Source organism: Puntigrus tetrazona, chromosome 4, assembly GCF_018831695.1.
Source record: "Puntigrus tetrazona isolate hp1 chromosome 4, ASM1883169v1, whole genome shotgun sequence".
In the NCBI taxonomy this organism is placed as follows: domain Eukaryota; kingdom Metazoa; phylum Chordata; class Actinopteri; order Cypriniformes; family Cyprinidae; genus Puntigrus; species Puntigrus tetrazona.
In genome coordinates this window covers 6853368-6865921 of record NC_056702.1, presented here as the reverse complement: position 1 = coordinate 6865921, position 12554 = coordinate 6853368, and the positions used below count along the sequence as shown (strand labels likewise).

Below are 12554 nucleotides of genomic sequence, written 5' to 3'. Positions count from 1 at the left end.
CCTGATGGTAAGCAAATTTTTTTATATATATATATATATATATATATATATATATATATATATATATATATATATATATATATATATATATATATATATATATACACACACACACACACATACAGACATACATACATATATATATATATATATATATATATATATATATATATATATATATATATATATATATACGTGTGTATATGTGTGTGTGTGTGTGTGTGTGTGTGTGTGTGTGTGTGTGTGTGTGTGTGTAAATTGTATAATATAAGTAAAGTGAATAAAATGCCTACAGTTGTCTACATGAGAATGGGATTCATTGCTCTGCTGTTGTTCTTCGGTTAACGTTATGCTGACATCTGCTGGATTAATACAGTACCAACAACAAGTTCAATTGACGTTATGTCAGCAATTAGCAGGTGTTAAATCATTTTCAAGAAGAAAACCCCCAAAACATTCTCTTCCGACCCGAATTATGTGGTGTTTGTCCAGTTTAGCCATATTTATCCAAAAGACGAGGCTAGCAACGCTAAGCACGTTCTGTTTGGCGGCCTCCAGCAGACGGTTTGTGGCCACTAGAGGACGTTTATTAAAATAATTCATATCTCGAATGGATATAACTAAATCTAAGCCTTTTAACTTTAAGTCATTAACGTTTTTGTACAAGCTAAAATACACCCATTCATTCGTGAAACACCTTGCTAACAAGTTGCTAAATACGAATTAGAAAGGACCTGAGTTTATTTGCTTTATTTTCGCCTTGCTGTTTTTAATATACTTATCTTATAAACATTAACAAATAACATTTATAAGTATATAATGACTCTTTTAAATGTATGCTAGTTCTATATCAACCTGATTCAAATATTTGTTTATAATAGCTTTAATAGCATTTGACTTTATAGCTATGCTGTAACTGGTAGTTTGATTCTTTCGGATGTAAAACACAGGACAGAAAGACACTGAGAAGCACTTAGTTTGGTGATGTTTTCAGTGTTTACTGATGTACAAATGAAGATAGCAATGTAAACTTGTAGCAAAACACTAATACCTATAGCCTGCAAAGAAAGAAATCGTAAGATCAACACTTTAAAAAAAACAGTCAAATGGAAAAAATGTGGACAACCCAGTGTATAAATAAACTCTGACGTTCAATCGTGTGTGATGCAGTGCGGCCGTTGACATGGGAAAAATGACTAGCAAAACATGTTCTGTAATAAATAAATGATTTATGAATTACTGACTGGGAAGGTCATCAACAAAATTCACCGTCCTGCTACCATATATTTATTTATTTTACAATTCCATTTCAGCGGTTGATTGTGGGTATTTTGTAATAAGGCCAAATACAAACACAAACAAACACTTTTATATTCTACACTCCCAAACAAATTTCATGTGCACCATGAAAACCACTGCTTCAAGGGAATATACTCAAACTATATTAAGACTGCTTCTGAAAAAGTGTTGACAGTCTTGTTTTTGCCCTACAGGCCTAAATTCATCAGGCCCAGTGCCAGCAGCAAGACAGCGGCGATGCTGAGAGACTCCGGGCCCAGAGAGGCTTTGCCTAAACATAATACAAAACAACAGTAAGAAAGATCAGTGATGTCTGCGCGACTATGTGAATGGCGTTTCAATTCTTGTGGTGAATATGCACTTTAAATTAGGAAAATAATGATTAATAAAAGACCGTATTGACCTTGTACTCTGATCTGTGATATGGGTCCGTCACCTCCCTCACAGCGCGCTCGGACCTCTATGAGGTAATCGCCCGTCTCTGGCATGGGAAAGTCTATGTAGTGCCTGCCCGTGGTGTAAAGCTTCCCGTAACGCTCTCCTTCCTTCCTGAACAAAATCTGAGAGGAGAAAAACCCAAAAGGTACATATTTCTAAAGCATCAATGCACACGCACACAAAATAATTAGATAAAATAATTATATAAATACATAAAAGATAAATTATAGTATATTAAAATTAAATTAAATTGAAATTAAATTGTAATGAAATAAAAGTGGCATTAATAATAATAATAATATAAAATATAGTGTAAATATTAATTACAGGCGTTAAAAAGGTTCCAATAATAAAATAAATACTGACGTCAAATGATAAATCTGCAAAATAAACATTTTTGTTTACACAGTATACAGTATGTGTGTGTACTGTGTATTTATTATGCATATATAAATACACACCCATGCATATATATATATATATATATATATATATATATAAAAGAGAATTTTATTTTTAGATTTATATAATTTATAATAAATATCTATTTTCTATTTATATAATTTATATAATAAATATCTATTTATGAATAATTTTGATTACATATTATGTATATATTATGTATTATGTATAAATATTATGATATATTCTGTAAACAAAAACGTTTATTTGGAATGCAATTAATCGCAATTAATCGTTTGAAAACACTAAAAATAAATACATTTAAATAATTAAATAATACATAAAAAATAAGGAAATTTTTTTAAATCTGAAATAAACTTTAAAATTAACAAGACATTAATGAATTTATATCTGAAGTCTTTTGCTAACAAAATATTAAGTGAAATATAACTGACTCACTTTGTATCCCTCTACATAAGACTCATTCCAGTAGTTGTAGATGTGATCCCAATACAGATAAAGCCATTTGCGATTGAAGCTGACATATTTGTAGACTCTCAATAGGCGACTTGGGGCTGGAAAGAAAGTACACATGTTATTATCAGTAGCTTTAAGCTCCCCGAGGCTCGAGTGATTTAAAGAAGCACAAATCTCTTACGTGGTCTCCTGGTGAACATTTCACAATGTTCGCTGGGTGGCCCGAGCCCAGCTCCGTTGAACGCCCGCACCTCTATGAGGTAGTGGGAGTCAGGCCGCATGTTCTCCAGGCGCGTTTGGTTAATTGTTCTGTGCACAATAATTCGAGAGGCAGCGGCCTCGTTGTCATCGTACTTCCTCCAGTAACGAATCTGGATATTAAACGAAGAGATATGAGGATTAGAGTTCTTTATTATTCCCCACTATTCCACTTAGGTCTCACCTGGTATCCGTCGACCCAGTTTGGCGGCGCCTGGTAGACCGGTAACCACCAGACCAAAGCTTCTGTAGAGGTGACCTGACGGGCGTAGACGTCTAATGGAGCCTCAGTCGGCGCTGAGAGAGATATCACATGTGTCAAAAGATGCATCAAATAATTTCAATAATAAAGTAAAATAAAGTTATGTATTATGAATTAAATTAGGTTCCAGTAATAAACTTAAATAAAAAAAAAAAACACAGATTAATTATAATATAATAAAATAAACACACATTAATGACATAAGCACTTAAAAAAATTATTAAATAAAATGTTCCATTATAAAGTAAAATGAAGTTATGAATTATTAAATTAGGTTCGGTTATAAAATAAAACAAAATAAACCCACAATATTGAAATAAGCAATTGTATCGCATTGAAATAATATTCTATAAAATTATAAAATATAAATGAAAATAGGGGTATTAGTATATGAGGTTCCAGGAATAAAACTAAACTAAACAACAGGATAAAATAAAATAAAGTAAAATGAAGGCTGTATTAAAACAACAGAGGTCAAATTTTTAAAAAGCTAATAAAAAGTAATTACAATCAATCAATAAAACGAAATACATCTCACCAAGCCTTGGTGAGTAGACCACCGATATAAGACTCGAGGGTCCTTCTCCTTTGTTATTGTAGGTGCTCACTTTGACCTGTATCTCAGTGTCCGGGGTCATGCTGTCTTTGTAGACGTAGCGTCTAGTCTCTGGATCCTCCACAGTCGACCATTTCCATTCATAATCCTCATGCTGCTTGAACGCCACGACGTAGCCAAATTTTTTACCGAAGAAGAACTGAGGCTTTACAGGCTGCAGTGGAATTAAGAACACGCGAGATATCAGAAAGCTGCCTGAACGACAAACATAAATACAGTAGCATATGAACACATACACTCCAGGTCACGATGAGCTCTCCGCTTATTCCCACTTGCCCAATGACCTCAAAAGGAGCGACTGTAGGCCCTGAGACAAGAGAAACGCTGGGTGAGGATGTACACCTGCTTCACGGCTGTCATGTGGTTTTATGTACAAAACAGTGGTTTTTAGAAGAAATATATATATATATATATATATATATATATATATATATATATATATATATATATATATACACACATATATTTATTCATTGAATACCTATTTTATTAATGTAATTGAAATGAAACGTTAATTTTATTTAAAAACACTGAAAACTGTGCTTTTTTTTATTAACTCACTGGCGTCCCATGTCTTGATTTTGATGGATGGACGGCTGTTTTCTCCTGCTCCAAATTCATTGATGGCATGCACTCTGAATTCATACTGCATCCAGGGGTAAAGGTCAACTATGGTGGCAGACTCCGTAGATCCATCCAAAAACACAGGAGCTGGGGAAAGAAAATTGATTTAAAGGGACAGTTCACCCAAAAATTCTGAATAACTAAATAGTTTCTGGTAGTCACTGTTTTTTTTCCATAATATGGAAGTCAATGGTGACCAGCAGCTGTTTGGTTCAAAACATTCTTTAAAGTATTTTCTTTAGTGTCCAGCATGAGAAAGAAATTCATATAGTTTATTCATTATTCATTATAGTCATAGTTTTAACAACTTAAGCGTCAATAAATGATGGCAAAATAGTAATTTTTGGACGGACTATCCCTTTAAGTTTAAAAAACATGATTACATCTTAGTTTTCAGACCATTTTTCTAAGAAAATTGATTGCAAAAAGTTGCAAAAGCAAAATCGATATTTGATAAATAATTAAAAAAGACTGTCATACAAAAACAGTGATATTTATCAGACCAGTTTTTTTTTATTATTATTTGGAAAAGTCCAGTTGAATTAAATTATATTCTAGAATACAACAAACAGTCATACAAATCTATTTTTATTTTTTTATTTTTCAGACCAGCTTTCAGAAAATTTATTGAAAAAGCATAAAGTCTCACAAAACAGTATATAAAAAACAATATATTGTATAAAAATATTCATTCTGTATTATTAATTAATTTAAAAAATATATATATAAAAATAAGTTGGAAATGTTGAAAATAAGTGTTTTGTCTCCATCTAGTGGACTCACAGGTGGATGCAGTTTTCCAGTCCTCGGGATCCAGAGCATAAAAGTCTCGTGTTTGTACGACATGTTGAATAAGAGAATTGCCGTGGTCTGATCCCAGACTCCATCGTAGTTTTACTGACGTGTCTCCAATCTCTTCCACACGGACACCGCCCGGAGGACCAGGCAAGCCTGAAGCAAAACAACACAAACAAACTAAACAGCACTGCATTGTTTTTAACACAGTTGTGATCAGGTGTTTGATTATATGCACATCATTTTAGTAAGCTAGGTCACACAGAGCTCAAATCCCCTACCTTTGACGAAGACATCAGCTTCTGCGGTGGTGTTGTCCACTATAGTCTGAGCGGTGCAGGAATAGCGTCCTGCGTGCCTCACCTGAATGTTCTTCATCAGCAGGTCTCCACTGTTCTCCAGACCCTGCAAAACACACACACACACACACACACACACACACACACATACATAATGAAACGTCTTGTATTCCTGAGAACAGCTAACCTGAGGTGCCGGCTTCTAGTCACCATGAGCAGCTCGTAGTGTTCGAAGTCTGTGTAGAAGTTGATGACGTAGGAATCGACGGTCCAGATGAAGGTGATGTCCAGGCTGGGGTCAAAGGATGCAGAGCACTGGAGAACCGTAGTGTCACCCACAACCACCTCAGTGTCAGACGGAGCCGCCGTGATTTTAGTGGCCTCTGAGAAAATTAAACAAGTGCGCATTCCTCATATTAACTCATTTTTACTGCAGTATTTCAAAATTTTAATTACAAGATAACGTAAATTAATTTTAGTTTTAATTAATTAATCAATAATGGTAAAATAATATTAAATAACCTTAATGTGACCATGTTGACGATTAATATACATTAATCAATTAAAATAAAAAGTCGCTGGTATAAATAAAATAAAATAACACAAAGGGTGGTAACTGTCAAAATGTTAAAAATAAAAGATTAAAATTATAAACAAATTATTTTAATAAAGTATAATAAAATAAGTTAGTATTGTCTAAACGTGTTGAAATTATCATATGTAACATTTAAAATAAAATAAATGTAAAATATAGTATTTTTACAAACTGGCGTAAATAATTATAAATAAAATAAAACTTTTGTCTGAACTGGTTAATTGAATTGAATTGAAATTTTTTTATTGTTTAAGCTGGCATTCAGTATAGGTGATGAATGTAGTATTTTGTCTGACCGGTGATAGTGAGGGTCCCTGTGCTGTTGGATTTGCCACGGTCATTCTCAGCGTAGCATGTATAAGAGCCCTCGTCACTTTTTGTCAAGTTCAGAATCTCCAGACTCCCATCATCCCAAATGAGCATCCTGACAAGTAAGGACAAAGACAGGATGAGACAGCTGTGGCTGAGCTTCTGCACCAGTAATTAAACGCAAGCATTTAAGATGCACTGACTGACCTCGAAGAGTTGGTCAGCAGCTCCGAGCCTCGTTTCCAGACGAACTTGGGTTTAGGAGCAGCGCGGGGTTTGCACTCTATAACCACACGTCCGCTTTCAGCCCCGAGCAGAACTTTTTTCACCGGGTTATAAATGAACGTCGGCGCACAGGCTGTGAAGAGACCATTAGACACAATCAACCCACAACAATAACTACGTGCCTTTTTTTTTTTTACCGTGCACGCTCTACTTAAAAGCGTGAAGATGCAATTAAAAGCTCACAGACGACACGAAGCTCTGCGCTGGCATAGATGGTCCCCCATACGTTCTCAGCGACGCACTGATACATCCCCGAGTCCTCAAACGTGAGACTGGAGAACTTCAGCTCCCCTTTGCCGTACTAAAAAAAAGAGGGAAAATGCAACGAACACACATGATTACTTGATTTAAAGTAATCGGAAGTTCTCCTGTGGGTTTCCCTCAATGAATAAAACCGTATTCACCGAGTAGCCGTCCTTCAGCCAGCGTATCCATGGCAAAGGCTTCCCCACAGCAACACATCTGAGAGTGAGCTCACTCCCGACGTCTTTCTCTGTGTCATTGATGTGCTCTGCCCACTCCGGAGCGCCTGAGGACACAATCACACAGACACAATCGCTGCTTCTGAAATACAACGCCGTCTAGAAGGTAACTTAGTTTACGCAAGATGTTCTGTACAGTGTCAACTCTTACTACATCGGCCAGTTTACTTTTAGTGCATTGTTTTAATGTATACTTATATAGTAGAGAGGTATTTGATTTTGAACACAATTCTTTTTGTGAATAAAGATAAAGTGACAGTAAAGATATATCACTTGCATCAAAAGATAAAATGAACACTGTTCTTTTGAACGGTCAATTCATCAAAGAATAAAACAAAATATTTCTTGAGCAGAAAATCAGCATATTAAAATTATTTTTGATAGATCATGGGACGCAAAAAAAAATGTAGGTTTTTTTTGGTATTTTCTATTGTATTTTTTATCAAATAAAAGCAGCCAAAGTGAGCATATAGTAGTTTATATATATATATATATATATATATATATATATATATATATATATATATATAAAACTAAAAAATAAGTCTTAATGATCACACTATAATAATATAATATAATATAATATAATATAATATAATATAATATAATATAATATAATATATAATATCTAAACTTTGCATTTATTTTACCTTCCACATAGAGCCACTGTCGATACCAGTCCATCCCTTTAACATTGAGCGTCTCACACTCGTAGCTCCCTTCATCCTCATACTGAACATTAATCAGGTGCAGTAACGCTCCATTCATGCTGACCTCGTAGTTGGGCGGGAGATCAGCGTCTAACTTCCTCCAGCGGATGTGTGGTAGAGGACTGAAAGGTAAACAATGAGTTCGTACGGTTAAAAACACCAAAAAGAAGTCATATCAAATACTATGAGTATGATTCACTAACAAAAACGTACTCTTCTGTTACTATTAACATTTAAATGTTTCAGAGCAGCCTCCACATTTTCTGAAAATTAAGTTTTAAATAGGAAAAATATCGAAATGCTTTAGTCATTTAAGGCTGAATGAATACAAAAAGGGTAAAACTCATCTTTTTAACCCTGGAGGAGTTGGAGAATGTGAAAAAAGTGGAGCGATCATTTGAGACGTTGGTAAATTCATTCAACACTGTATTCATTCAGTACCATTGCATTGCGTATAGGAAAGCACCATGGTGTCACCACAGTACCAGGAAGACAATACGGCCAGCATCTGCATTTGTCGACTCACTTTCCAAGAGCAAAGCACTCCAGTGTGATGTTCTGATGCACTAAAGCGTAGGTCTTGGGGAATTTGACACGGATATCAGCAGGATAGCGCTTCACCTCCTCTGTGTGAAGGGCAGAGATCGTTAGTTAACCTTTAAACACAACAGCGTTCTCGGTTAGGCAGTTACGAGGAATAATCTTGGCATTGTGGGTAACGTGACGGCACTCACTCTCTATTTGTGGAATGAGAGGAATGGGCATGCTGAAAACACTCTTGCCGATGGTGGGGCTTGACACAAAGCAAGAATAATTCCCAACATCAGACGCCTCCACTTTAGCGATGTACATATTCCCAGTGGTCTGAGACACGAAACGCCTCTGGTCTGGGATGATGAAGTTGGGGAAGTCGTTGTAGATCCAGCGGAACAACACCTCGCCTGAGAGACGGACAAAACAACTGAAAGAAATTAGATTTCGGTGGCCAGGTATAATGCACTCTCATCATGAATTCTGTCCATGGACTTTCAATCACCCTGGACTACATTTCCCATCATCCACTGCACTGATTGCACAGCTGTCACCAATTTTTGCTTGTTAGTTTGCGTTAACTAAAATAGATATGTAATATTAACAAATGAAACCTTAGTTTAAAGTGTCACCACTAATTCTATCTCAGATATTCTTTATTAAATATTGTGGTATTATTATTATTATTATTATTGAATATGAATATCTGAAGAGTAACACCTAGAAACTTAATAATTAATAATAATTTAATTTGCATTCATTTATATATACGTTTTTTATTTAATGTGGAATTGTATACAAAATCATGCTTTTGTATGAGTAAATGCATTTTTTCCCCCATACTGTTTTTTTCTTTGTCTCTGCGTTTTGTTGGTGGTGGCACAAAAATGTTGTACATTATGGAGCCGCTTATCAAAGATTTTAAAACTAAAGTGATGTAAAGCGTCTTACTTGGATAGCGAGAGGGAGGAGAACACAGCAGCACTGCTCCCTGTCCTTCCTTCACATGCACCGGCTCTCTCTCATCCGTAGGGAACTGGTTGAGGACTACAGGCGGAAAAAGAGAAATCAGGAGAGAATCAGACAAAAATGAAATGATTTATAATCTTTACAAATATAAGAAATCCAAGTGTATTTGTCACATACATCCAAATATGACGTTGGCTTCTTTGCTGATGACAGTGCCGTAGACATTTTTAGCCACACACACATATTTCCCAGAATGCTTGCCCTTGTCTGGGTTGGTGATGACCAGGTTTCCTCCCACCAGGCTGAAGTGCTCGTCAGGCTGCTCCATCAGTTTAATTTCCCAGTTGTTTAACCACCATCTGTAAAATACAGTGTTTTATGTCCTTTTGATTTCCTCAAAGATTGTTCTTGCAAGTGCAAACCCCTGCCTGCAGTTCCCAGAGGTAACGACAAACAAAGCGCAGAATCAGAAGTGAAAAATGTACTTGATAATGGCCGGAGGATTGGCCCGGGCCCTGCAGTTCATAGAGATTTTGTTCTCTGGTGAATCTTCCGCATACACTGTGTCCAAGGGCTCCTCTTCAAATATTGGCCCAAAGCCTGTGGCCTCCTCTGATGCATATGACATGAGTAAGCAATATATTCAATATAATGAAAATTCAACTAAAATGTACTGAGGTGAAGGAAAAGTTAACGACTTACTGTCAAAAATTCTTGGTTCAAATATCCTGGGTTTAATTGCAGCTGGGGGTAAAAAAAGCATTTCAAACAGTTTTAATTTCAGACGCCCGTTCACCGCAGAGGATCCATTGCTGAGCAAGTAATGTATTGCTAATTTTCTCCAGTAAATAAACAGCTTGGGCTCGGATGGGCTGAGGAAGACTACACTGAAACAATCAAACAAAGCTATTTTGTGTGTTTGTATGCAGTAGCATCCTGACCCAAACTCTGCAATAACTTTTTTTTGGTTATTATTTTTAGAGTTAAAAAAATTCTACTGTATTTAATATCGGTTTTAATATGTGGACAAAAGGAATTCAACTAAAATTGGGATCTTGGAACAATTTTGTATCTAAAATTTAGCTAAACACACACACACACACACACACACACATTCAGTTCCTCACCGGCAGATAAGAAGAAGCAGGAGAGCACACACAGGAGCATGGCTGGGGTCACCATCTTGATCTGACAGTTAAAAACCAAGCCTGAGAATGAGAAAAAGAGAAATAATGTGTTGGGGGGGGGATCAGTGCTGTCCAGCTGCAGTGTTGAAAGCTACTGAAAGCTGCATTGTCTCACTTTGATTTGCAAACTGCAGTAGATTGTGCCCAAAATGGAAACATCAACAACTGATCACATCCTATTAATGTTAAAAGTGAATCAGCAATCCATACTTTCTCACTCACACACACACTCACAGTTCAGTCAGTGCCTGCGGATGTAAGACATAACACATAAACCTGAATGGCATACACACACGTACACATAGATGCTAAGCTACTTGCTAACACATGCAGCATCTCTTATTTGCTGCGGCTGCACTTTTATACATCCTCACAGACGGTGAGCAAGGGTATTTTTATCTGCCTCCTAAGATGTGTCCATTCATTATGCATCTCAAGCACGCGTCTGACCATCATCTCACTAAATATATATGTTTTAAGAAGTTATGCACATGCGGTCTGCTTCTACGCATGGTATTTCAGCAATCTCTTATAATCTCATTGCCTCCTCTGATCTGCTGTCTGCTCTTGTCCTGCACACTCTCGGATTTGGGTCACTGCATGTCTACTGTAAGCTCACACTAAGGGAGTGGCAGTAAAAAAATTAACAGCTGATCTAAATGACCTTCTAACACACCGAAATACAAGGATTTGCATTTTAACAGAGAAATTAAAAAATGCTTTCAATGTCCCTTTCCTCAATTATTATTATTGTTTTTATTTTTAAACACTGTAATAGGAGTTTGGTGCGATCATAACAACATATTAAGTGTATTTTGGTGCTAACTGCGTCACTGGTGATCACTCTTTAGCGCCACCCTCCGGCACGATACCGTCGTTACAATCTCTATCCTTTTTGTTGCCAGGAAACCGAGGACTAACTTCTGTCCCGTTTAAACTTTAGGCAAGTAAATATCATATAATTAACTCATACTAGAGCTTCATTCAGCATAACAAATTATTAATTAATCGGTATATTAAAAAAAAAATTATATCATGTAATTTGTATAAATTCACACTTATTAATTTATATATATTTTTAAACAACACATGCAATACGAATTCTAATTGTATTGTGTAGTTTGTTTATTTTATGCATTATTTATTTACTTATTTATTTTTTTTAAATAAAGGGATGACATCAACTATGACCGAACTCATCCACCCTGTTCTTCTGCATTGCGGTATTCCCAAACACCTTCATCCGGACTTGAGCGTGCAGAATAAACTCCTGAAGGTCACAGACAGATCGCATCGGCACCAGAAACCCCCCAAAGCCTTACATATCAAAGTATGACCAGCAAACTTACCGGAAGAATGCGTTAAATCCTTCGCCAAGCCCACAGACCTGGAGCAGAAGCACCGCGTCGCCCCGCAGCCCAGCGCGAGAGCGGAAGCTGCGCATGCCACAGGACGCCGGAACACAGAGGATGCTGTCTCAGTCCATGCGCTGCTGCAGTGCACCTCAAAGTAGACAAGGTGATTTTAAGGCACTTGTGATTCGAACGATGAAGTCTAAACGTATATGGGACCAGCACGTGATATTTGGTGATTTAAGGTAATAAGAGGCTTATCCACACACATCTGTTCAAATCCACTGGATTAAATTCTTGCACTGAGAGGGGGAAGGAAAGAAATAGATTATTTATTTTTTTTGTTTCGTCTTTTTTTGAATATCCGTGCAGGAAGAAAATTGTACCAAAATACATCTAGACATACAGTATATAAAAGTATGTATATAATATTATATCTATCTATCTATCTAATATATATATATATATAGATGGATAGATAGATATAAAATATATATATTTTATATATGTCTAGATACATTTTATGTACTTTATTATTATTTTTTGTATTTTATTATATAGTTTTTTAAGAATTGTTTTTATTTAAAAACAAGTCCAATCAGATAAAAAGGTCAAAATCTTTTATATTTATAAGCAAAAAAGCGTGGTAAAAATAGCTACTTTT

General features: G+C 35.8%; 1 protein-coding gene across 3 annotated transcripts; it reads right to left on the bottom strand.

The window, feature by feature from the left end:
- Window positions 1–973: 973 nt before the first annotated feature.
- Window positions 974–12153, bottom strand: cntn1b (contactin 1b). Of its 3 annotated transcripts, XM_043236197.1 has the most exons (24): window positions 11888–12153; window positions 10479–10559; window positions 10054–10095; window positions 9837–9963; window positions 9529–9710; window positions 9334–9429; window positions 8586–8792; window positions 8378–8477; window positions 7792–7973; window positions 7064–7188; window positions 6843–6960; window positions 6582–6732; window positions 6362–6489; window positions 5681–5853; window positions 5453–5576; window positions 5160–5327; window positions 4314–4463; window positions 3989–4059; window positions 3675–3906; window positions 3059–3171; window positions 2798–2987; window positions 2599–2714; window positions 1703–1859; window positions 974–1570 (listed from the first exon to the last, which is right to left on the bottom strand). In XM_043236197.1, the coding sequence occupies exons 2-24, from the start codon at window positions 10531–10533 to the stop codon at window positions 1488–1490; spliced, it is 3090 nt and encodes a 1029-aa protein (XP_043092132.1). In that variant the 5' UTR covers window positions 10534–10559; window positions 11888–12153; the 3' UTR covers window positions 974–1487. The 3 variants fall into 3 exon arrangements, with proteins under 3 accessions (XP_043092132.1, XP_043092133.1, XP_043092134.1); XM_043236198.1 differs by lacking the exons at window positions 9837–9963; window positions 11888–12153 and having other exon boundaries at window positions 10479–10552; XM_043236199.1 differs by lacking the exons at window positions 9529–9710; window positions 9837–9963; window positions 10054–10095; window positions 10479–10559; window positions 11888–12153 and having other exon boundaries at window positions 8586–8812.
- Between the last annotated feature and the right edge of the window lie 401 nt (window positions 12154–12554).